We start from the raw sequence: 25,126 nt of genomic DNA on the forward strand, positions 1-25,126 counted from the left end.
ACTTGCCTCGGGTTCGTTTCAGTATCTGTCCGCAATGAATCAAGTATTGCAGAATAAAGGGGTATATGTAAAAACAAAAGCTCAAATGCAGTTCAAATGAGCCAACATCCTTTCCCTAACCTGCACAGCTGTCGGTCTAGCAGAGGGAGAAGCTTGCAACATTGACCGCAACAGATCTCTTGCCCAATCAGGTAACCTTCCTCCACCAGCAAGGTTTATTGGTGGATGGCCATCTGCGTATGCCTTGCCTTCTTGGGTCGTGTTGGAGGGAAGAGATGGGTGTGGAGATACGCGTCTTTCGGTAGAGGAGCTAGAGTTGGAGGAGTGAGGCAAGGTTGTGGATGCAGGGGAAAACATTGGACGTAAACGACTTGGTTTTGAGGGTGTACTGCTGGGGTCCGCTTCGGTCGTGGTGTAGTCGAAGATAGTGGTGGTGGTGGTGGTGGTGGAGGTGAGTTCATCTCCGTAGGACGATCGCCTACGTAACCAATCCGGTCTAGAATCAATCGCTACTCTAGTTACCGCCGGAGAGCCCTTCATCGCCACCTTACTCGTTGATGATTCATGCGACGCGTCGATAGGTGGAGCACTACGCAAAGTCCCGCCAACCGCGTCAGTTCGAGTGCCGACGGCTTTCTTACCGCCCATAGAAGCAGCTCTCCTAAGATCAACCTTCGCTGTCGTCAAGTCTCTTAACAATCCTCCCTGCTTCCCATATCCCCCTTGTCCCATGATGGGGTCTATTAACAATCCTCTCGCATCACTGGGCTCTAGCAATCGCGATACGGCCATCGAAGTAGTCTTTCTTCCCGAGATGGTCGTGATACTGGAAGCTACACTTTCCAAGCTGTCGCTACTTGCATCCCTCCTTCCCGTTCCCTGATTTTGCTGGACAAGTCGGTTTAGTGAGGAAGCGAGTTGTGTGGGTGAAGCTTGGCCTTCGTTAGCAGTGGAGGGATGGGGGTGCGGGTGTGAGTGTCTCCCGCGCAAACTACCACTACGGGAAGCAGGGGCACTGTTCGGGTTGCTTCCCGCTTCAACCGCCAACCTAGACGCCCTATCATTCTCCTCACTCTCAAAAAACAGCCTTTTCCTATGCAACATCTCCACCACGCTCCTAGCCTTACTAAACGGCTCATACCCCGTCGCCAGAGAGTAAAGCACTACACCCAATGAAAAAATATCGATCGGGTACGAAAAAGTCGTAGCCCCCGGTCCACCAGTAGCGCGACTCAACTCGGGTGCGCAATACGCCGGCGTCCCCAAACCCAATCCATCCCGCGGTGGGTCGTTGGGGTTGGGAAACACAGCAGAGTTAAAGTCGCAGAGTTTGATATCGAGGTCTTCAGTGAGAAGCATGTTTTCTTTCTTAATATCTGCATGCACACACCCTTTCTCGTGGAGGAAGAGAATCGCTTCGGTCATCTGCAGCGCCCAATCGAACCACCGCTGAAGGTCGATACGGTCTGCGTGCTTGCGTGCGAATAGAGCGAGGTTGTTCGGTAGCAGTTCCAACAGAATCAAGAGTTGAGGGGTATCGTGGGGGAGACCGGGCGTGCGTGGGACGAGGCTGTATTCTGGGGTGGGAGACCCTACGGAATCGCCATCCAAACCTGGTTCCAGGAATGTTGGCGTTGGAAGGGATTGTTCAGCTGTAGATGACATTCTGGTACGACTTTGTGGTGGATCATGAATGATTCCACGAGTAAGTGCAGCTTCGTGCTTTTTCTCGTATGCTAGGGCTCTTTTGTGAGATTGGGTTTCTTCAAGGAGCTCGTCTCGACCCGTCATGTCGCTTGTTGATCTTGAATGGCTGGATGCATCGGGGGATGGACTTGGACCTTCATTCCGTGGCAGGCCTAAACCGAGACCCAACCCTGCTGAGCAAGATATCGATTCAAGCTGCCTCTCCCGGGGTTGAGGCGTTGGCTGGGGCGAAGCAAACTCGACCTCATCCCTTATATCAATCAACTGAATAATATTGGGATGCAAGCCCAACCTCCGCAGGGCGAATGCTTCTTCCAGACCCAGCAGCTGACTCTGTCGATCCGCATGCAATCTCTTGATCGCACACAACTGCCATTGCCCCGGTAAAGATGAGCTTGTTGTGCCGGTTGCAACTGCATCAGCTCGAGTCCGATAGCTGCCTAGGTAGACTGAACAATGTCGACCTTCACCTAGCAAGAACTCGTTAGTTGGGCACAAGCGGAAATCGACGTGTTTGGTAGCGCGGATTCTGGCCTCTTCTTCGAGGCATTCTTCGGAGCTTGCGCGTCCGAGGGAGGAGTTTCGAGAGTGACCTTTTTTGCGATCTGACGCTGGTGGTGGTGGCTGGGGTAAAGCGGCTGGAAGGAGTTCAAAGTGTGGTGTTGGCGGTAGCGAGGAGTTCGCACTGGTGCTTCGAACAGACGAGATACGTGGAGGTGGCGGAGAAGGAGGAGTAGGCGAACTGCTTCCAAACGAAGAGAAGAAGAGCGAGTTGCGCGATGGCGGTGCTGGTGGATGGGAAGCTGGTGGCGGTGTGATGCAAGCAATGGGCGATTTGAAGATATCATTCTTGCTTCTGCCTTTTTGTGGCGACTTTGCTTCATCATCACCTCCATGCAGGATGGCCGTCGACGTTGGTGCTGTTGAAAGCAACAAGGAGGTGGCATCTTGTGCCGACCTTGACGTGGACTGTGCATCTCTGGGTGCGGCATGCAACTCAAACGCAGAAGCACCTGAATCAGGAGGAGTAAGTGGCAAGTCGCCAGAGTCAAAGTTCTGATCCGAGTCGAGCCCGGTAGAGCTCTCATACGAGGCGCCTAGGACGGGGGAGACGGGTGAACGTGACTTGGTCTGGGAGGCAACTTTCCTGCTCGAGCTGGACCAGAACGTGTCGAGAGGCCAAGGTGTTCTGCTTTTCGATGCGGATGGTTTTGCGTGTTTGCTGGGGCCTGGTTGGTTGTCTCTGCCGCTGTGGGAGGAGCGGTAGGGCGAAGACACCATGCTGGTCAGCGTCGACGAGGTTGTGTGGCGCGAGCGAGCGCAGGAGGTGATGGTGTGAAGCTGAGTTGGGAGACTAGCTGAGCATCGAGTCGAAGCTGTGCGCTGTGGTGATGGAAAGCAGAAGAAGGCTGGCGATGGCTGAGTTCGACGTCGGAAAGAGACCGAATGCTGAGCAAGCGACTGCGGACAGGTCGCAAACCAGACCTCCAGCGATAAGGAGTGAAAGGGTGGTGATGATAGGAAGAGAGGTGGAGTGATAGGGCCGAGTGAAGAAAATGAGGCAATGCGACGACAGCTAAGCCGACGGGTCAGCCGAAGGCCGGCATGACAGGACCAGACAAGGACGAGGACGAGGGCGAGGACGAGGGCGGAAGGGTTCAGCCAGAACAGACACACAGCTAGACTGGAACGTGATCAGGCAAAAGGCTGAGAGGAAAGTGCTATCCGATATCATACTCAGCGAGACAATTGTAAAGCACCTTCTTTCTCTGTGGGCGGAGCGGGAAAGCAGCATGGATGCTTCTACTCTCTGCTCAGCCGAGGCTTCTTTTCTTCGTTCTTGTGTCACCCTGTCACACCAATCTTGCACCTTTTGTCACAGGTCACACGAAGACTCATTGCGAAGCACACCACACTGATATTCCTACCATCCCACCGGAAAGGGGACACGGAGCCATCTTCAACTCACCTCGAGGTGGAATGTGTGATCGCTCACGAGCACAATGATTTTCCCCAGAGCTTAGTGTCAGTCTAGAAGAACATACTCTTTGCCTCTATCAACGACAAGCTGGATCACAGCGGACAACAGGCTGACGACGATGATAAGCTTGGCGTCTGTGTGAGAGAAGAGCGCGCGCTGCTTTTCGTGTAAAGCTCCACTTTCAGGTGTCGCCCTTCCACAGGAATGCTTGCAGCGGACCGAGTCATACACAAAAGAAATCGCCGATTGCTTCTATAACCTTGTGAGTGTTACATCGATCAACGCAACACACATGGCTCGAGAATCATGCTGCCTGTTACATAGCTCGCGGGACCGAAAGAAAAAAAAAAAAAAAAAAAAAAAAAAAAAAAAAAAAAGAAAAAAGGTTGGAAAGCTCAAGTCTTGGCTTGCTATCAAACCCTTTCAACCAAGACTTGACAACTACATCTTTCTCCCATCAACTCGCATTCGATCAGAAAACAACATGTCCGACCCAGCAGCAGCACCGGCTGCCCCCTCGCCATCGTCAAGACCCAGAGCCAGTTCTGCAGCTGCACCTAGCGCATCTGCATCAGACCCAGCGGCGCCCAAGACATCCAAACAGCCGCAGCAACCCAAACTCACGAAAGAAGGCGGAAACGACAAGAAGTCAGCTAAAGAACTCAAGGCAGCAAGAAGAGCTGCCAAGGTAGCAGAGCGAGCTCCTGGCGATGATGGTCGCCCTCCTGCTGCTCAGAAAGGTGGTGCAGCCGACCGTGCTCAGCAACAAAGTCGTGATGGACCTCCCAACAGCAAGCGACCTGGCTCTTCCTCTGCCAATCCCGCCAACGCAAGGTTAGGAGGTGCAGCAGTCGCATCAGGTAGTCACGTTCCAGGAGCAAGTGCTTCAATGGCAGCATCCGCTTCCATCTCAGGCGCAAGGAAAGCCGGCGCCGGTGCACAAGAAGTCCTCCCTCAGCATCCCAGCGTAGCTCTCTTCGGCAACGTATCCTCTGGCAAACCGCACAATGCACACATCGCAGCTCAAGTGAGCGCCTCTTTCCGATCCAACATTCACCCTTCCATTCTCCGTCTTTCCTCCCAACTCGCCCAATTCCAACTCATGGGTGCAGACACCCGCGCCATCGCCCTCCTACGAGCAATGGCTGACGTCATCCGAGACTACACAACACCTCGAGGCGAAATGCTCAATCGGGACCTCCTCAAAACCGTCTCTGCTCAAGTAGGCCATCTCGTCGACGCTCGAGCTATGGGTACATCCCAAGGTGTAGCTGTTCGTTACCTCAAGTACGAAATTTCTGTTGTCAGTGCAGACCTCACTGAAGACGAAGCGAAAGAACACCTGCTCGAACGAATTGATCACTTTGTTCGCGATCGCATCGTCTACGCTTCCAAGATCATCCGTACTCAAGCGGGTAGCAAGATCAAAGACGGTGATGTTGTCATGACTTTTGCTCGCTCTAGCGTTGTCGAGGCTACATTGCTCGCTGCGTGGGAAAGAGGTGTGAGCTTTCAAGTGATCCTAGTCGACACAAGACCGCTGTTGGAAGGGAAAGCGCTACTGTCAGTGCTGTTGGCTGCTGGTATTCCTTGCACCTATGCTTTGATCTCGAGCTTATCGAGCTTGATGCCACGTGCGGATATCTTGCTATTGGGTACATCTGCTCTTCTCGCCAATGGAGCGCTGTACTCCCGTGCTGGGACGGCTACTTGTGCAATGATGGCAAAGGAAAAGGGGATTCCCGTGATTGTATGCTGCGAGACGTACAAGTTTTCAGAGCGAGTGCAGTTGGATAGTTTTGTACAGAACGAAGCGGGCAACCCGCGTGATCTTTTGCTTCCGGCGAAGGACGAAACCGATACAGATGGGGAAGAGGACGAGAGGAGAAAGGGACTGATTGATGTAGGGGAATGGGAAGGCGAGCAGAATCTGGCAGTGGTCAATTTGTTGTACGATGTTACACCACCAAGGTTCATCTCGGCAGTGGCCAGCGAGGTTGGTTTGTCGGGTCCAGAGAGTGTTGGTGTTATCTTGCGCGATTATAAGAGCGTGCTTTATGGGGTGTAAGCCCCTATCCCTATCTATGCACTCCAGAGCGCTTCCATCGATTGGAATGCAAACCCCAGAGCATTACCATACAGCATTACCATACAGCATCTGCTAGGCCTTTAGTTGAAAGCACAACCGTTTTGAGTGTCTGTTAAAGTCGTGCCGCGGAGTTGAACTTTTTGTCAAGCTGGTTTGAGCGCTTTCAGAAGGCTTGCCATCTTGATTTATCAACCACCATCGCCGAACCTCCTCACTCTGACCCTGTTGAATGGTGCCAGCAAAAATGTCGAGCAAAGCATCGCTTGCAACATCACTAGCCAGGGCTGCTGCCAGCACCAGCCGCACACATGCTGGCGCTCGAACAAGCCGTTTCGTCCTCCCACAATTGTCTCGCCAATTCGCCAAAAGTGCACCTGTTACTTCGACCTACACGCACTCTGAGTCGACATCATATCCTGATTCCTCTTCTCCCAGCACCAGCAACATTCGCAGAGCTCAACAAGGTCCATCCCGCTCCACACCGCCCGACGCATCAACACTGCTGCTTCTAAACACAATCCCCAGCATCCCCGAGTACGGCTTTACAAAACAAGCCTACCTCGGCTCCACCCCTTCGCTTGACCCTGAAGAAGTCACCAAACGCCTTCGTATCCTCACAACCCTCTTCCCTGGTCCGGATAGCGCATTCGACAGTCAACTCTTCCGAACCTGGTCTCGTATTTGCGATCTTTCCATCATCCATTCCACCCCTCCCGAACAGATCCTTGCATCTCTCATCGATGGAGTCAACCTAGCCGATGCGCAAGAAGGCAAACCAATCCGAATGCAACGCAGTCTAACCTCAGCCGACCAATCTTGCGCACTATCAAAAGTCACTGCTCTTCTCGAAGAGCGATTACGACTTAGCTGGGAAGTGAAAGGACATATGATGCATGGCCTCTCCGCACTCTCCACCCTTTCCCCTACCGCATCGAGACTTCATTCGGTGTTCCCACACGGAACGACCCTTCCCAACCTACCCAATCCAGCACCGCTCCTCAACCTCAGCTCTGAGCTTGTTTCGATGGTCCTCACGGATCCCATCGCACAGAGAAAAACAGGATGGATAGATCCAGATGGTCCCTCGTGGTACACCATCCGTTCCCGCCTCACTTTAGCATACACAATGGCGACACTACATGCGGCATCACCTAGCGTAACTTCGATCCAAGACACGCAAGCCCTGTTTCAAAGGATAGTGAGGGCCAGAGATTCAGGCCTCGCTGCAACAGTGGGTGGTTTGGCACAGTCGGGGGCTGAGTGGGTAAGGTGGGGCGGTAGAGGTTGGCTGGGTATTTTACGCAGTTTGGGACTCTAATCTCTCCAGCCCTTTCATCCTGTATTGTAATGTGATGGATCTATATTATCATCGTCCAGCACTTAGCAGTGTATAGTGAATGTGAAAGTCTAGCGTATACGAACGAGGAATGTAGCACGTACAGGTCTATGATCGCTGAACTTTAAATCACTTATCGACTCATAACTCTGCAGTATCACTCCTTGTTTCTTTCTCTTTTCTTGGCCATCTCCGGCTCCGTCTTGTGTTGCACTCCCCCCCTCCTCATCTTTCCTCTCTTTCCCTTCCAACTCAGGTAGATCCCACTCTTTCGTCACCGCCCACAAAATCCGATCGGTCCAAGCAGGAACTCTCTGTTTCTCGCTCGTATCATACCTATCCGTTCCTTTATCGAATTTGTACGTTGGTGCGAAATCTATCTTGCCCTCTTCAAAATCGTCGAATAGTGACCCCGAAGTTCTTAACGACTCCAACTGGTCGTATCGATAGAGAGTTGCAAAATCTCTCTCGCGGATGAGCCTATGTGCCTCGGAGTGGGACAGGTCGAGACGAAAGTTGAGATCGCCGAAATTAATAATGATGTCGTGTGCCATGATGGGGTATTCGATATGCGTTGTTGCTTCAGCGTCGCCAGTGGTGGAAGTGGAGGGAGTGGTGATGGTTAGAGGGCTAGTAGGGGCATCTGTACCATCGGTTTGAGGTGTGCCTTGGAGAGTGGTTGACATTGCTTCTTCTACCACTTCTGGTTCTCGTTTGTGGTCACCGTTGACAGAGGCTTCCACTTCTGCATCTTTACTTGTCTTGAACGGACTTTCATCCCCCTCAATCCCTTCCCCCTTCCGTTTGATCCCAGGGGACTCCCAAAAATCAATCTTACTCACCAACCTCCTGAACCTCAACCTCCTATAGATCTCATTCCAATCCCAACACCTTCTCTCCATAGCCTGCAATCCTTCATACGCGCTCAAATGCGAGTTTACAAAACACAAACTCCTTTCCCCCACTACCATCCTCACCGCCACTGCACCTTTGTTCGCTACAAACCCACCCAGCCCAACCCCAACACTTGCTGTTGCTATTTCTTCCAGTTCCCCCTCCATCTCTCTCCTTGCGAATACAATGATGAGTAACCCCACCAATTGCTTCGATGCCATCTTACGATATCCATCGGCACGACGTCCGAGAGCATGGGTGATACTCCGTACCCAAGCATCTTCTCTCGTGGGAGAGTAATAAAGATAGGCACCGGAAGAAGCATCTACTTCTTGAAACCCAACGACGATGAGGTCAGGGTCTTGTTCAGCACGAAGCCATTTCTTAAGACCTATGATGGAAGGTATGTCGTCGTTTAGGAGTTGACCATTTGTGTTGAATGTGCCTATGGAGATGCGCAGGTCGTTTGCGGTTGGTGATGCTGGTCTTTCTATCCCTCCCGCCGCAGGAGGGTGGTAGGAGTGGTGTGGGAAGAAAGAGCTGGAAGAGAGACGAGAGAATATTGGCGGATCCAATTGCAAGCCTCCCTTCTCTCCCTCTCCCTTTCTCTTTTCGTGCTGAGATTGAGCATGATGCGAAAGATCGTCAGTATAAGCATTCATCCAAGAATGCGTACTACCCACCTCAAAAGCATTTTCCTGTGCAACTTTCAAAAGATCCTTCAATACGCTCAAAAAATCCTTCAAACCCCTAGCATCACTAGTCACACCTTCCGCCCCCTGCCCTCCATGACTCAACTTGAGCTTCAAAGCTGCATTACTCGTCTCCCCCTTCTCTCCGCCACCGAATAAATCTGGCACTACACTTTCTAGTAGAGCATGAATCGTCGGGAGGGTTTGCGGCAAACTCGATAAACCCAACGTTGTGGCTGCTGGTGGATGGTTGCGCGGTGTAGCAGCGGAGGCTGTAAGTCCTTGTTGTGGTTCAATTTCGACTTTGAGATCGGCTAGGATGGGGATAGCGGTGAGAAGGGATGCGGAGTTGGGATCTTTGCGACGAGGTTTGATGACGAGAATGCAGGATTGTTCGACGCCAAAGGATACGTTGGAGACTATTACGAATATTCGTTGTGTATGCGGTGGTGGTGGATGGGCTGTACATTTACTAGTAGAGCCGGAGGTGGAAGAGGAGGAAAGGGTGGAGGGATCGTAAGTGATAAGGGCGAGTCTGGGGAGTTCTTCAGGTGTAAGGAGAGTCGAGGCTAGGAGGTAGGGCTCTGGCGAGGCAGTCATCTTGAAAACGAGCAACAGGGAAGTAGGCTTTGGGGGGAAAGAAGCGTTGGTCAAGAGGAGAGGAGAGATGAGGTTGGTGGTGGGGTTGAAAGCATGTTCCCTTTGACCCTGAATCGTGTTAGCGAGGAAGCCATGTGGGACGTGCTCCAAGAACAACCTGTCAAAAAATAGATTCGACCCAAGAGAAAAGCGACCACAAAGGCTTCCGTTACACAGACCAACACCGCCATCTCTTCACTCACCATCTCTTCGACACAACAGCAAACCGGCTCTTTCAGCCATGCACAGATCATAGCAAATCCCATTCTTCCGGCTCCTGTACCTATACGAGATGGACCCTCTCGGGGCTAGCCGCCAAACCGAGCCTCTAGCACCAATCGATGCCATCCATCGTCACAAGAGCCATCAACCACCACAGTCCAACCATCACCGCGTTCCACCAGATCACCCTCCCTCTCCCGCATCCCACACCCCGGCACTAGGGGACGAAGCCTCATATAAACAGCTCAAAGAAGCATGGATAGCAGACCAAACAGGAAGCTCGATCCACCTTGTCAACACGCTCGGTCTCGTCATGCTCGCCACCTACGCCATCTGGGCAGTGATTAGAGCTAAACGACTACGTTTTGTACGATTGCAAGCCCGAAGGCCAGTGCAAGATTTGCGGAATCCAATATTGGTTTCGCTGTTTAGGATAGCGGGGAGGCTGTCAGATTGGCAGTTGGAGTATTTGGTTTTGATCGTACCTGCTGTGGGTGCGCATACTGTCCTAGCTCAACATCTTTTGCTTACGAATGCGGCACTCGTCGCTATACTGCTCGTGCTGGCAGCAAGTGGACCGCCGATGCTGAAGAAGGCGGAAAAAGAGCAAAGCAAGAGGGATAAACGTCACTGGTCGAAAAAGCACTCTGAGGACGAAGACGACGAAGACCTTAATGAAGACAACAATGCGAATGAAAGCAGATCCGCACCTACTCCGAACATAGCTGCTGCGCAGGCAGAACTACCATTCCGAGTATCGATCGACTCAGCTGCAGATGCAGCACACGCAGCAGCAGCTCCACCAAACTTTTACGATGGTCCAGGATCGTCTTACCGCGATGCGGATTTGTCTGTCGATACGAATCTTGCTACTGCTCCACAGTCTCCTCTACTCAACTCTGCCAGCTCATCGCATCCACCTCGTAGTACTGAGGCACTTTTATCACCCGACATGGCATCAACCTCGAGTTTTTCCTCCACAGCCCGTCCAGTCGAATTGGCAACACCAAAGGCGAATCTGCCGCATTCAAGAGACGGATCAGATGGACAATCAGTCGTATCCGCCTCCTCTGCCATGTCCCCGCTCGCGAGGAGCGTTGTTGATCCTTGGAATCGCACTAAAACTCCCTCTTCCCTCAATCACGCTTCCTCTACCGCCGTCGGCAATGACGAATCGACATCTTCTCCACAACATCTCCACCCACCACCAAGTGTCATTTCATCACAACGAGTCGAAAGAGAGGAAAGATCAATGTTCGTCCGTCCGCAACCCTTCCTCACAGTCTATCGAGCACACATGATGCTAGTCACTATCATCTCCATCCTTGCCGTAGATTTCCCCGTATTCCCCCGCTCTCTGTCCAAAACTGAATCTTGGGGGACAAGTTGGATGGATATGGGTGTTGGGTCATTCGTTTTTTCCCTCGGCTTAATCTCTGCTTTACCATTCCTTAAGAGCCCACAAAATCGGTTTCGCCCGCTACGACAACAGGTGGTTTCCGATTTTCGCAAATCTCTCCCCCTTTTACTACTCGGTTCGGTACGAGTGCTGATGGTTAAAGGGGTGGAATACCCAGAGCATGTTACCGAGTACGGAGTTCATTGGAACTTCTTTTACACTCTTGCGGTTCTGCCGTTTGCGGCAACGCTGAGTAGACCTTTCAGTAGGTCTATTCGGTACAGCGTATTGGGTCTTTCCCTTTCTGTGATTCACGAGGTGTTGCTTACGCGGACAAATTGGCAAGAATGGGCACTATCGAACGAGGGTAGAAGGGATACGTTGTTACGGCAGAACAAGGAAGGAGTGACAAGTATGGTTGGCTATCTAGCCATTTTCTACATCGGCTTGGATCTAGGACATTATGTTCTACCGCTAGACCCGTATTTTGCGTATAGAAAACTGAGGAAGAGGAGAAGTAAGTCGAGGACGGACAAGCTAGCTATGGTGCTTGCAAGTTTGGCGATCTTATGGTGGTTAGGGTTTACGGTGGTGAGGTTGGTGGGGATGGGAGTGAGTAGGAGGTTGGCGAATCTGGGATACGTGCTTTGGGTGGTTGCGTTTAACACGAGTTTCTTGTTGGGATACGTGTTGGTGTATTTATGGGTGCTGCAGCCGGTGGAGCAAGTAGAGCAGCAATCAGCGGACAGGGGAGTCGGAGAAAGAGTGAAGGATGCAGTGACACCGATGATATTGGAAGATCTGAATCGACACTCGCTGACGGTGTTTCTGGCAGCAAACCTGCTGACAGGGTTGGTGAATGTTTTGGTAAAGACAATATACACGAGGGATGCAGTTGCGATGACGGTGTTGCTGGGTTATACTGGAGTTTGTTGTGCGTTGGCGAGGTTACTGGCGGTGAGAGGGATTCGGTTGAAGTTCTAACCCCCCACCCACTCCATCTTGCTAATAAAACTCATCATGTGACGTCAAATAAAGCACGAAAGAAAGAATGGACTGTATTGCCAAAGGAACGAGAGTGTGACTTTCAACAGAATATCAGCGCAGCTATATATGTCGTTTAGTACTGGGGGAAAACAACACCACCGCCACCAGTGCTCTGAGCCTGCTGCTGCGCAAAAGCGCTCTGCAGCAACTTCTGGGGAACAGGCACAGTAGCGCCGTTCGACATTAAAATACCAATAGGGAAAGGAGCTTCCCCATTTCCACCACCACCACCGCTGCTAGTCTGCTGAACAATAGGCTGCTGAACAATAGGCTGCTGAACAATAGGCCGCTGAGCAATAGGCTGCTGAGTATAAACAGTAGCACCCTCCGGCATGTTTCTGCCCCTACCTCCTTCATTGCCGCCTTCGCTCCTTCTACTATCTCTCTCGTCATGGTCATCAAAGAGGTGATGAGCAGCAATACTACCACCTGTAGCGGCGAAACCACCCGTTGCGGCGAGAAGGGTACCGCCGGCAATGGTTTTACCCCATCCAGATCCTCCACCGTGGCTTCGGTGGGAACGTTTGATGAATTTGTGCTCTTCTTCGGCGCGAGGGCTGGAAGAGGCCGAGGCGGTGTGGGTGGCAGCGAAGGCCAAGAGGAGGAGAGTGGTGAGGGAGGTGGTGACACGCATTCTCTACAGATGAAGAGGGGAAAGGGAGAAGTGACTAGGGTTAGTCGCTATGAGTAGACACAATTTTTCTGTTCGGGTTGAGGATGCTTACGAAAGTGAGCTCTAGAGAGGTTTGGAAAGAGGCGTTTGAGGGGGAAGAGGGAAGGCGTGGCTTGGAGGGTAATGCTTTATATCTTCAAAAAGTTGTGCCAGCCGGTATGAAGGGAGAGGTGGGCAAGAGCTCGTCACGTTCGCAAAACTTTCCAGAGCAACACAGTGGATCGTCCTACCGCACGTTTCATCTCCTCTCAATTAAGCAGGGACAGATTCACCGCTGAGGTCATTCTTCTCGGTGTTGTTCATGCAACATCGTCTCCACCGAATGGAGCCAAAGTGAGCACAAGATGGGTTGAGTCGGGTGCTGAACCCAATCGTTTCGGGCGTCCGTGTTACTCTCTCCTAAGCATCACTGTGATTGCGCAGGTTTCACTGTCATGCTTCTGAAACATCGCAAAGACCATCGGGTTTATGCTTTCCAGCGATGCCGAACGACGACAACTCGCAATTCTCGCCATGGTAGGTCTTCCCACGATCACTACTTTTCCCACACACTCGGTTTGCAACCTCATCGTTCAGCCAATAAATGAAACTCACATGCATTCACATCACAAGCGCAGCACAAACATTGATCCGAATCAAACCACAAGCTATCTATTGATCAATGTGTTGTTGTGGCCCTAGCGCTCATTCGGTCCCTCCCACCCTGACTCTGGCCTTGCCTCTTCACTCTCCCACCGCCGTTGCCTTTGCCAGGCAGCTCCCTAACAACATTTAACCCACTCTTACCCTTCAATCCCATCATCGACACTGTCTTTTGCAACAACGGTGGTCCCACCCACCCCCCACCATTGCCACTCCCTTGCCCATCCGAACCCCACTGCAAAATATCTCTCGCATACTCATTCGTACTACTAATCAACTCTTCCGGTTTCCATTTCAACTGTTTCAAATAACTCTTGTAGAAACCCAAGTGCGCTTGATAGGCTTGACTCCTTGTCGTTGCATCAATCCCTCGCATCGCCTGCTCAACATCCCTCGCTACGTCTTCCAACCCCACTCCACTTTCCTTTTCCACCCTACCCAGATCGAGCGGTGTAATCGGTAGCTTCTTCACATCAGCCTGTTGCAGGAAAAACTTCTCGAACTCAGCGAGGATGAGCACTCCTCTTCCCTCCTTACCCGCCCTAGCAGTTCTCCCCAATCGGTGGATATATTGCTCCAGCGAACTGGGGAGTCCAAGTTGCAGAACAAGCGAGATTCCGGGAATGTCGATACCTCGAGCTGTAACGTCGGAGGAGAACAAGATGCCACTGGGGCTGGTTTGGAATGTTTCCATTGTCCTTGTTCGTATTGCTTGGGCTTTGCGCGAGTGAATTTCGAAGATAGGGCTGAATTTCGAGTACATCGAACCTTTCTGGCTCCGGAGTGAGGAGAAGAGAGCTGCTGCGAGGGAGGTTGATCTTGCGGTGGGAAGGAAGACAAGGATCTTATGGTTGGTGGGATATCGGATCGCTTCGGATAGCACAACTTGGAGCGCATGTGGGAGGCAGTCTCGGAGTGCGCAGATGAGGGATTCTTGAGGAACGTGTTCGTGCGTATTCGAATCCTGTTCCGTCAAGGTCGAGATGAATGCGTGATCAGGGCGGAGCTTTGCGACCTCGTGAACGAAAGATGGAATGGTGGCGGAGAAGAATAGCGATTGACGGTTGGAGGAGATGGGGTCCGGAAGCATTTTTAGGATCTTTTCGAGCTCGTTACGGAATCCCATGTCTAGCATTCGATCTGCTTCGTCCAGCACCAGCACTTTTAGATTTTGGCATGCTTTCCTCAGGTCCAGTCCTGGAGCATCGCTTGCGAAATGGTCCAGAAGACGTCCTGGAGTAGCAATCAACAGATCTTTCCTATCCCTCTGCAGCCTCTTCCTCTCCGCACCAATGTTCGTTCCTCCCACAACATGCTGCACCGCAAACGTTCCCTGCAAGTTAGCGAGCAACATCTGAGCCTCCTTTTCGATCTGCAGCGCCAACTCCCTAGTAGGAGACAGCACAAGCACCGAAATAGACCTTTGGGGCGGAGGTTTAGGCAGCGCACAAAGTTTCTGAATCGAAGGAATGAGGAAAGCCAACGTCTTTCCAGTACCTGTCTTGGCTTGTGCGAGAACATCCTTCCCAGATAGCGCCGTGGAGAGGGTAGCTGCTTGAACAGCAGACATGGTGGGGAAAGGGATGGCGGAGAGAAGACGGTCGTCGATGGAACCTCGAAGATCTGCGAAACGGTTTTCAGTGAGGTAGACGGCTGCGTCTGTGCCAGCGGCTATGGGTTTGGGTGTCCAGGTTGGGGTAGCGGCGCCGGACGGAAGCGGAGTTTCATCAGGGGTAGCGACAACGGGGCTGTCAATGTCCATGGGAGCAGGGTTGGAGTTGGTGGTAGCTTGGTTGGCGGATCCACCACGACCGCCTCTGCCACGACCACGATGACCGCCTCGTCCGCGACCACCTCGGTTACCGCCGCGGCCGCGACCTCGTCCTCCGTTGGAGCCGTTCTGCATTCCAAGTCTATCCGCGAGACTGTTTGACTCCATTTTCGATCTAATCTATATGGAGTGCGATGTGTGTGTGAGGGTGTGAAGGCAAAGGCGAAAGAGTGCACAGACTCTAACTTTTCTTTTTGACGTGAAGGGTTTCTGCGTGTTGTGCGTGTAGTGCGTGTTGGGCGAGAATTTCTTCTTACCGGCCGACAGAAATCTGCGGCTTTTTGGACGGCTAAATTGGCTGCTTAATGAATTTCCTTTCTCATTCTTCGTTTGTGGTCATCATCACCATCCACCACCATCTTCTGAAGCAACAGTGACAGCGAGGGAAAGATGAGGACGCCTCGCTTTAGCATCAGAGCGGCGACGCTCGATTGCAATCTAGCAGGACCGAGTAGCGGCGCCCGTACTCTAGCACAACGATCGCATTCCACACATTCGCATGCGGCTGCTCAGCCCTTACTACCAGTCATGCTACAAGATCTGGTCAATCGAGCACTCAAACCAGCCTTCCTCAAATCCACCCTACTACAACCTGCACCGCAAGCCTCAACAAAAGCCGTGTTCGACAAAGAAGAGTGGGCACAACTCCCAGAATCATCGAAACCCAAACCATCTCCTCCAGCACACGTCAACCCCGACCTTGCCCGCACACACGAAAGCGAAAGCGAGAACGAGCTGTACGACAATCGAGCGCAACTCATCATCCGTCTCATTCGACTCAACCGCATCCTCTCCGCCATGTCATCCTTCGTCTCCGATGTCCAAGACACCCGGCGAGTCCCCTTCACCGCCAAACAACTCGAAGATTTCATCGTCTCCATGCGGATCCAAACCAAACGGCACGCCACGACCCAACCAGCTCCCAAGAAAGTCAACACAGACATCGCACCCGACCTTTGGAGACCAGCTCAACTGGATCCCAGTATCCCAGCAAAAGCTCTGTCGATCCCAGCACAGTGCATGTATGCGATTGCTATGATCTACGACGTTTGTATCGAGCACAAGTTTCAGCCGACTGCGAGGATGGTTTCTGCCACGCTGGCTAGTTTTATTGGACTATTGGGGACGAAACAGTTGCATCAGGCTGCGAATTATGCGTTAGGGCATTTGATCCCGAGTGAGGATAAGGAGGGAGAGGAAGGGAATTTGAGGAAGATCAATCATAGGGCGTTAGCGACGTTCATTCATGCGTATGGGAGGGTGGGGAAGCCGAAGAAGGGGGAGGCCTTGTTGGCGAGATGGGCGGCGGCGCAGAGGGTGGAAGGGTTTCCGAAGGATAAGGGTTGGTTGGATGCGGGGGAGAATGGCGAGGTGGTGGATTTGGCGGGGTGGGGGAATAATGTTGTGATTTGGCAATCGTTGGTGAAGGCAAGAATGGATGGGAAGGATATGGTGGGTGCGAGGGTCTGGTTGGATCGGTATAGGATGGCGGCAAAGGGGGAGGTGGTGGAAGGGGCAACGATGCCTCCGCCGATTAAGGCTGATCCTTATTTGACGTATATGGCTGGTATTCGGGATAAACTCTCCACGCGAGATCCTTCGACAAGGGCGATCGAAAAAGCAGCAAGACAACAGATGATGTCGGGCTTTCACGGTGTGGTGCGCTTGATGGTGGCTGATCACGTGCCGATCGAAAGTTCGGTGCTTGCGTTCATGATTGGGTTCGAGGCGAGTGTGGGTAACGTCAATGAAGGAACTTTGCTCGTTGAAGAGCTTAGTAGCCTTATCACCACTGATGCGCTCAGTGATGCCAACCTAATAAAGGCATTGTTGGATATGCGGAGGGCTGTTGCTCAGCGCACCTCTTCTCTCCAGACTTCAGTCATTTCATCAACCCGCGCTCTCATCCGCAAACTAGTCCAGATCGGCGAAGGCGAACTCTCCACCTCACGCAAAAACCTCGCCACATGTCGAAGTCGCGGCACCCTCAATACAGCCCTCGCCACCGCACTAGCAGACCGAGACTACCCAGCCTCTATCGTCGTCCTCAACTTGTTCGAGCATTGGCGCATCACCCCTTCCCACACCACTTACTGCATTGTTCTCGATGCGTTGGTAGCGCAAGGTCATTACCTCGCGATCTCTGCAGATGCAGGAGAGACAGCTTCGGTTAGCATGCTCAATCTGGAAGCAACCCTACAGAGTATGGCAAGGGAAGGAAACGGCAAGCAGGCAGAAAGAATAAGGAAGTCGTTGGCGAAATTGCCTGAGGGAAGCAGTGAGACATTGGTGTTTTCAGCTCAGCTCTCGACAACGTTGAGGCAGACGCAGTATTTGGTGAGGGTGTTGAATCGGGTTTGTGCTGCTGAAATCAGGGGAAAGGTTGAGGATGAGGGGAGGGAGGGGCCCGAGTGGTTGGGAAAGGTGGCAATAGGGGAGGTAGAGGGAGAGGGAGAGGGAAGGATGATGTCGGATGAGAAAGTGGCGAAGAAGTTGAAGTTTTATGTTTATAAAGCGCAGGATGAGCTGTTGGGGAAGAATAAGGAGGAGAGAGCGAAGAACAGCGGGGTCAAGTCGACGGTTAAGGCGCCATTGTTGGGGTCTGCTCCAACAATTTCCCCTCGTAGAAGGGGGTTTGAAGCTTCTTCGTCGGTACAGAGCAAATTTGGTGATCGGAATTTCTCCACCTCAGCTATCAGAAGAGACGAAGGTGCTAATGGGAAGAGTTGCGATCTTGCCTCAGTCGCAAAAGGGGACTTTACGCACGTAGACCCTGTTCGAACGGTCTACATCCCTGGCTTTGTGCCTTATCACATTGGTCTGGCGCTTCAGGAACATCTAGTTAAGCAACGAGCTGATGCACGTTCTGCCCTACGATCTCTCTCCGAATCTTCATCCAACTCGGCTTCCACTCTTGCTGGACTGAGCACCATCTCACCTTCCGCCTCTGAAGCTTCCCTTCGAGCACAAGCAGCACAAGACACGCTCCTTCTACTCCAACACCGCCCCGTGTACACAGAAGGTCGTCGACACGATTCCGAAAACGAACTCGTCTCCTCCCACCTCCGTTCGCTCGGTGCCGATTACTACCTCACCAAACGTGGTGGTCAAATCACCTATCACGGACCAGGACAGTTGGTCGGATATCCAATCCTAAACCTTGCCTCTATGAATCTCGCTAGCCGATGCTATGTCGACAAAATTCAAGACTCGCTCATTTCCCTGCTTGCCGATCGAGGGGTGGAGACGGTAGAGCCGCCGGAGAACCACACGGGAGTATGGGCAGATGAATACCACAAAATTGCAAGCATCGGCATTCAAGTTCGTCATAGGATCTCCAGTCATGGGTTTGCGGTTAATGTGGAGAAACGGGCTATGGCGGGATTTAGACATATTATAGCGTGTGGGATTGTTGGGAGGAACATGACTTGTTTACAGGATAGATTGGATCCGGAGGGTCTATTTGCGAAGTATAACAAGCAGCTAAGGGACGGAAAGGGGGATAGGGAGGAAGGAGTGGAGAGTGTTGCGAGGGATTATAGGGAGCATTTTGCAAAGGTTTTCGGTAGGAGAATGAGGGATGTGGCGGAGGAAGAGTTTAAGTTTGAGCTGGGGAAGGAGGGGAAGGCGGAATTGTTGAAGGAGAAGTTGAATGTGAAGGTTGAGGAGGAAGAAGAATTGGTGGAGGGGGTGGAAGTTGATGGCAGACCGGTGGCTATTGATTGATGGGAATGTAGAGCAGAAGGGTTCAATGAAATCATATACCACTCATCACTCACACGTTCGCTATGAATGTGTGCGTTAGAGTGCGATCGAAAGTTCCTAAGCCCCACCTCCCCCACTGCAGCAGCCAGCGCTCTGACAACAGCTCATTGCTTCCTCCTCATCTTCGCTTTATGAGCGTTCACCTCTTCTCTCGGTAAACCTTTCGATCGTGCTCGTCCACTTGGTGATTTTAAAGCTTGTAGTTTACCTCTGTTTATTCGCTTGTGTTCGCGGGAAGGTTGTCTTCATAGGTCGAGAAATGCACTTCTGCCGTGCGGTTGAGGCTCGTTCATGTGTGGAAGGTTGATTGGGGTTAGCAGCGGAGGAGGAAGATCTTGTTTCTCGAATTTGGGAAGGCCGGGGGATTCTGTGTTGAGGAGGAGGGGAGGTTGAGGGTTCGGTTCGGTCTTGATTGTTTTGCTAGATGAGGCAGCGCGTTGGGAGTAAGGCTGCTCGCCGTTTGGCTGATCGTTGGGTTTGTTCTTGTGTGATAGTCGAGCCATCCTTTTGCTTTCTAGTTATAGCAGCAACTTTGATGGTGTGTGCGATGATCAAGGTTGTAGCAAGCGGGTTAGCAAAGGCAAGACTCGCGCATCGTCACCTTTCATACTGCGCAGACAGTTGAAAATAGAGGTACCACTTCGTGGGGGCCACGATCAGGCTCCCTCCGTATAGGTGTGTAGCAATTATAATGCTTATCATATTCGAGAGTATATATATCCTGACACTACCTTTGAGAACATCGTGCTACCTTGGATGAGTTGAGCGTCTCTCCTGGGTGTCTCTCCTGCAGAGCTCCTGAGCCGTTGCCATGTCATCCTTCGTGCGTTTTCACGAGCCTGAGTAAGCTCGTGAATAAGCGGCGTATGCTTTCACGAGCTTCGTCCTGTCGGCATTCTGGATAACCCTTGGATATTTTCCGACATATCTTCAACTCAGGCACAGTCGCTTGTTGAACTTCTCGGTTGCAGTGGCAAAGGAATGTTTTGGCGAACACGATCATCTTAGCAAAAGGTTGTGTTCTGGTTTGTGCGCACCACAGCAGAATACGGTCGGTGCAAGTCTGATAAAAACGGTCTTGCTTGTCGACACCATTCTTCCTTCACGCCACAGAAAGGATAAGAGCAGCAGCGATTGAATTATCAAACACTGTCACTTAGAATGGAATGCATGGCTGAGGGTCAAGTTGGTGCTCTGCAACATGTTTGCGAGACTAGTCTGTGAGCGAGGTACTGTGTCGCTCTGCATCACTTCCCAGGCTTGCGCTTCTTCGACTGCCTCTCCAAACTCGTCTTCTCACCCTCTCGATCTCCCTCCCCCTCCGATTCCTCCTCATCCACCCCTCCTTGCTGCTCCCACTCCATCACCTCCCTCTCCCGCCTACTCGGTCTCCCACCCCTCTATCCCGACACACGAACCTCGACGAGAAACGAGAGATTGGGAGATGCAGAGTTGAGCAGCGATTGCGTGAGTCGAGTGGCCAGCTTGGAGGAGGGTGGGGGCTTGAATTCGTTGATGCCCGCTTATTTTTCTCATCGTTGGGCCGGAGATGTGGTGCTTGAGGGTTAAAGGCGGATGCTGAGGGCACTAGGGTTAATTTTAAGGGGAGCAGGAAGGAAGGTTAGTGTCAAAGCAGTGAAATCACATGACCTAGCACTCACGCTCTAACATGTCCGCCAACTTCGCTCACCGTCGCCACTCATCACCACCCACCAACGCTCATCAACGCTCATCATCGCCCACCGCCACCCCTTTACCCCTATCACGACAGTGTGCAATCCTACGTGTCACCTTATTTCACACACACGCACTAGCCATAGGTAGAGACATATACATTGCTTTGTACTTAGCCGCTTTCCTAATAACAATGATTGCTATTTACTTTGTTGCCTCTCGCTTGTGCATTCCTCAACAGGTTCCAGAGCTTTGTCCAGTGACTTGATTTCGGCTGCGCCATTCACTCGCCCTCACAGCCAAGCTCAAAACCCACACGTGATCAGCATGATCGTTAACAATGTAACATTAGTATGCTAGTCACGATATCCACAATGCTATTCCTCCATCCACTGATCGCTCTACGCCTTCCGCTCGGAAGAAGTATGTATAACAACCATCCTCAATTTGCCATCTTCTCCTAGTTCTTGTTTGGCAAATTGAAACGGTTTCTCTTCTTCCTCCTCCTCTTCTTCCTCATCCCCCTTTTTCGTGCTGGAGGGCGGAGGTGGGAGAGTTTCTCCATCTCGCTCAGCTGTCCATTTGTTGTTAGCTGTTGTTTCGCTGTTAGCTGTTGTTGGTGTGATCGCGATTGGGGTTGGCTTCACCAACTCGAGAGTGCCCTCCACCTCTACTGGAGGTACTGGTGAGGGAGCAATTTGCAAAGGAACACTTTTCGATCGACGATGCGCCTCACCCCCATCCCCATCCACAAAACCTGTCGCTTTAGCTCCCCCAACCGACATAGCTTGTGCTAACGAACTCAATCTCTCACTCCGATACTTACCCGCACCCAACCCTGGACCATCCGAAAGCCACCCGGGAGTAGTGCGCCCCGACCTACACTTGGGCGAATGAGCCTCCAATTGATGTTTCAAACATTCCAGCGCACTACCCGCTTCTCTTGGTGGAGATGTTGCCATCACTACATCTCCATTCATACTCGTCTTGACCGAAGCAAAAGATCGGATATGCGAGCAAGTCGATACGGGTCTCTGTTTTCCCATCCCAGGCCGTCGACCAGGTTGTTGGTGGGAATAAGATCCTATCGGACTAGTAAATGCACTATTCACCTTTCTCTGCGGTTCTACCGAATGGCTCGCTCTTCTGTATCCAGCTAAGGCTGTTGAAGGTCGATCGTGCTGAGTAGGGTTGGGGTTGATCGGAACGCTGATCCCAAGATGCTGCGAGGGGGAAGCACCCCAGTTGGGTGATCGCCCAAACCCAGCAGATTCACGAATGAAGGCAACATTTCCACCCAAGCTCCTACTACTTTGTTCTCCGTCGCTTGTTACGCCGTATTGCGGTGTACGTTCTCGGGTGCGACGGAAGGGAGGAAGCGTAATTGGCATTGCTAAGCCTTCTTCTCCAACTGGAGAGCGTAGAGAGGGGTTTGGATGCGGATGCTGCCAACTTGTGCGGCGTGAACTGGCTCCACTACCCCCACCACCGCCGCCTTCGGAAAGCCAACCTGATAAGAGGGTGACGCGGGGAGGCTCGTAGCCTTCAGAATCGGGTTCGGTCGGGGTGGGTGGTGCTGAATCTTCGAATGCGTCAGGGAGGAAACACATGGGGTGAGAGGAGAAGAATTCTTTAGGTTTGAGCTTGCGTGTCGAGGGAGCAGAGAGAGGGGAGGTTTGGGTTGAGCGAGGAGACTGGATTTGGGTGCGTGGTGGAGATCGTTGGGTGGAGAAAGCAGTGTTGGTAATGGTGAGGCCAGGTGTACTCGCGCGTCTCTGATTCGGCGCTAGCTTGACGTCGTTGGGTGCAGTCGAAGTGCTCCGCAAGTCCTGGCCAGTCAGCTGCATATCAACCGCGTCCTCTTCCTCGTCGCTCTGCTGCAAGCTCTGAATATCGGACTTGCCCCCCTCACTACTCGCCTCATCCTCCTCATCCTCCTCCTCATCACTATCCTCTTCATCCTCACTATATCCAGAGCCTTCCTCATCCACATCCTCTCCCCTGAAATCCCAATTCTGCCCCATCTGCAAAGCCGCAAACTCCGGCGCAGGCGATCGGATCGGATGCGTCCCTCTAATCCCCCTCAACCTTTGCGGATAGGCTAGTTTATGTGGTGCTGGACTGGCCGAAAGTTTTGCTTTCTGTTTCCTCGCCGCACGAGCGCGTTCTGGTTTGGGACAAGCTGCGAATGCGAGCACTCGATGAGATGGCTCTCTGTGCGTCTCTTCATCGCTAGGTTTCCTGTCGGATGGGGAAGAATGGCTAGTGGGGGAGAGCGCTCTCGACGGCCTAGGTGGACCGCGTTTGCGCGATGGAGCTGGATCAATAAATGTCAACTTGCGCGAAGGTGCCGCTTCACTTGCAGCTGTGGTATTGTGGTTGAAGATCGAAACAACATGTGTCTCTTCTGCCTGTGACTTGCCAACTTCACCATCCGACCTCTCAGAAGCATAGGTTGGGGAAGTAGCAATGCTCGAACCCCTGGAACTGCTTCTCAACGCCCAACTTGACCTCGTTGACGCAGTCTCTTCTCCACCAGAAGACGTGCAGTGTTGTCTCGACCTTCCATGCTGCTCCAACGCTTGCGTACTGAGGTTGTTTCTCGCAGCTCGTTCAGCCGCGCGCTCTAACACATCTGCATGCTCTTGAATCACCAAACTGCGCTTCCGAGGCTGTTCTGATGCTGCCTGTGTTGATGATGTGCTTTGCTGCTCAGCGGTCGGTTCTGGCTTAGCCGACATCACAGGCGCGGCTTGCTTGTGCGGTTCGACAAAGTGCAATCGCGGTCTAGGCAGTTCGGTGCTGGAGGAATGTGCATCGTCCAATTCTGCCCTCCGAAGTATGCCGAGGTTGGTAGTTGAGGCACTGCGGGGTGGAAGTCGCGATGAGCCAGAGATTGCAGTTGATAGAAGTGAAGGTTTCTTCTTCTCGCCTGTTGGCGATCTAGATTCGTCTAGGGAGACACGAGGGCGTGGTTGTGGGGTTCCGAACGATTCTTGTGCTGGTTCGGGCGATGTGGTGAGTTGTGGTAGGATACGTTTTTGGAATACCAGCGGCGTGGGTTTCGATCGTTCGTCTTCTTTGTTGGTTGTGGGAACTGGCATGGTTTGTGAGGGTAGTTTGGATGTTGATGCTTGCGGCTGATCGTCTTGGGGGAGTGCAGGTTGGATGGTGTGAGCTCGAAGAACAGAAGGCCTGCCAGGAGGAGTGACAAAGGTGATGGTCGGCATGATGGGCGATGGGCGATGGGCGATGGGTGATGCCTTGGTGATGAGTACAGCTTGCTAGAGTTGCAACATCGAACAACCGGGTGCTATGGAACGCTGCTCAATATTGAGCCGCCGGTGGTGTATGAGGCTCGTCGATGTGTGAGAGAGAGGCAACAGCAGGACTAGTAGCCGAAAGATGGAGAGCTTGGCTTATCGAATCTGTCAAAGTTGCATACGACAGCGATGCCGACGGCCCCGCTTTGACCGTAGTGCAGCGCAAGCCCTATGCACTGCCTTTGCGTATTTCGCAACGTGTTGGTAAGCTGCGGATAAAGTATATAGATGAGCAGAGGTAAGAAGGGAGGTGTCGACCGTCCAGTCTCTCGGTATGAGCAGAGACCGTCGGCCGTAAGGTGGCACAGGGGAGTTGGACCCTGACAGAAAGCCAATTCCCAAGTTGGGCAATTTTGCCTACACACACGCTCTGACTTGTACACAGCTTGCGGATCTCTATTCATAAGCCAAATGCCCACGCTTCAGCCCCTCTTTCCCACTCTCTTCCTCACTCTACAGTGTTGCACAGAGGGAGATGGGCGGGCATGACTTGAATGCAGTTGACAAGGCAAGGATACGGTCTCGTGCGGCACAAACGAGAAGCCAAATGGAGGATTTGAAATCAAGCTGCTGAAGATCGCCAGGTTTCGTGCAAACGACGATCTTTCATCTGCCCGCCAAACGGCTTGCGAGATATACGGCATCAAGGCGGAAGCGAATGAGTGTCGGCCGAAAGCACCCCTTCCCGATCCCGACTGCCGATCGGAGTGAGGATCGCGATGCAATTCGATTTTCAAATTGTCCATGCAAACTCTTCTGGAGGCTGTGTCTTGGACGATCCACTCTGTCAAGAACTGGTTTCGAAATGAATTAGAAAAATCGCCGAACTAACAGGTATGTCTTTTTATTGTTTTGGTCTGGATTGAGTCGATGTTTCATTTGCTTCGGTGTCCGAAGTTAAACTCTAACAGTACTCACTTTCATTTTATTCGCTATCAGTCTCGGTTGTTCCATTTCTCTCGAATTTTCTCACGCTCCTTTTTCTTCTCGATTTCCACACTCCCACGCTCTCGACGCAACCTTGCCATGCCTCCGATCACCGTAGTTCCTTAAGCCTCACATTTCCCACGCTTCGATCGACGACCTTTCTTCGTCCAGTTCCTACTCGCCAAACACAGAGTCTTTGGCTTCTACACAGATTTGCTAAGGTCAATTGGCTATATATGTTCGCTCTATTTCTTGTGTTTACCTTTACTTTGAATCATCAACTCA

The 25,126-nt window shown here is 52.1% G+C and overlaps 9 protein-coding genes across 9 annotated transcripts; 4 read left to right on the plus strand and 5 right to left on the minus strand.

Moving 5' to 3' along the window:
* Positions 1 to 81: 81 nt before the first annotated feature.
* UHO2_07156 (uncharacterized protein) lies at positions 82 to 2,988 on the minus strand (the record flags this gene model as incomplete). Its single annotated transcript, XM_041558958.1, has 1 exon — positions 82 to 2,988. One exon carries the CDS (start codon positions 2,986 to 2,988, stop codon positions 82 to 84), a length of 2,907 nt encoding a protein of 968 aa, XP_041414892.1.
* Positions 2,989 to 4,172: 1,184 nt separating this feature from the next.
* UHO2_07157 (uncharacterized protein) lies at positions 4,173 to 5,756 on the plus strand (the record flags this gene model as incomplete). The annotated part of the gene is made up of 1 exon (XM_041558959.1): positions 4,173 to 5,756. One exon carries the CDS (start codon positions 4,173 to 4,175, stop codon positions 5,754 to 5,756), a length of 1,584 nt encoding a protein of 527 aa, XP_041414893.1.
* Positions 5,757 to 6,021: 265 nt separating this feature from the next.
* UHO2_07158 (uncharacterized protein) lies at positions 6,022 to 7,095 on the plus strand (the record flags this gene model as incomplete). Its single annotated transcript, XM_041558960.1, has 1 exon — positions 6,022 to 7,095. One exon carries the CDS (start codon positions 6,022 to 6,024, stop codon positions 7,093 to 7,095), a length of 1,074 nt encoding a protein of 357 aa, XP_041414894.1.
* An 89-nt stretch (positions 7,096 to 7,184) lies between these two features.
* UHO2_07159 (uncharacterized protein) lies at positions 7,185 to 9,299 on the minus strand (the record flags this gene model as incomplete). Its single annotated transcript, XM_041558961.1, has 1 exon — positions 7,185 to 9,299. The coding sequence occupies one exon, from the start codon at positions 9,297 to 9,299 to the stop codon at positions 7,185 to 7,187; it is 2,115 nt and encodes a 704-aa protein (XP_041414895.1).
* Positions 9,300 to 9,630: 331 nt separating this feature from the next.
* On the plus strand, positions 9,631 to 11,943 carry UHO2_07160 (uncharacterized protein; the record flags this gene model as incomplete). The annotated part of the gene is made up of 1 exon (XM_041558962.1): positions 9,631 to 11,943. The coding sequence occupies one exon, from the start codon at positions 9,631 to 9,633 to the stop codon at positions 11,941 to 11,943; it is 2,313 nt and encodes a 770-aa protein (XP_041414896.1).
* A 136-nt stretch (positions 11,944 to 12,079) lies between these two features.
* UHO2_07161 (uncharacterized protein) lies at positions 12,080 to 12,640 on the minus strand (the record flags this gene model as incomplete). The annotated part of the gene is made up of 1 exon (XM_041558963.1): positions 12,080 to 12,640. The coding sequence occupies one exon, from the start codon at positions 12,638 to 12,640 to the stop codon at positions 12,080 to 12,082; it is 561 nt and encodes a 186-aa protein (XP_041414897.1).
* A 697-nt stretch (positions 12,641 to 13,337) lies between these two features.
* UHO2_07162 (related to MSS116 - RNA helicase of the DEAD box family, mitochondrial) lies at positions 13,338 to 15,260 on the minus strand (the record flags this gene model as incomplete). The annotated part of the gene is made up of 1 exon (XM_041558964.1): positions 13,338 to 15,260. One exon carries the CDS (start codon positions 15,258 to 15,260, stop codon positions 13,338 to 13,340), a length of 1,923 nt encoding a protein of 640 aa, XP_041414898.1.
* A 690-nt stretch (positions 15,261 to 15,950) lies between these two features.
* UHO2_07163 (uncharacterized protein) lies at positions 15,951 to 18,878 on the plus strand (the record flags this gene model as incomplete). The annotated part of the gene is made up of 1 exon (XM_041558965.1): positions 15,951 to 18,878. One exon carries the CDS (start codon positions 15,951 to 15,953, stop codon positions 18,876 to 18,878), a length of 2,928 nt encoding a protein of 975 aa, XP_041414899.1.
* Positions 18,879 to 20,992: 2,114 nt separating this feature from the next.
* UHO2_07164 (uncharacterized protein) lies at positions 20,993 to 23,821 on the minus strand (the record flags this gene model as incomplete). The annotated part of the gene is made up of 1 exon (XM_041558966.1): positions 20,993 to 23,821. The coding sequence occupies one exon, from the start codon at positions 23,819 to 23,821 to the stop codon at positions 20,993 to 20,995; it is 2,829 nt and encodes a 942-aa protein (XP_041414900.1).
* Positions 23,822 to 25,126: the final 1,305 nt, after the last annotated feature.

This window comes from Ustilago hordei, assembly GCF_900519145.1.
Source record: "Ustilago hordei strain Uho2 genome assembly, contig: UHO2_contig_24, whole genome shotgun sequence".
Taxonomy (NCBI): domain Eukaryota; kingdom Fungi; phylum Basidiomycota; class Ustilaginomycetes; order Ustilaginales; family Ustilaginaceae; genus Ustilago; species Ustilago hordei.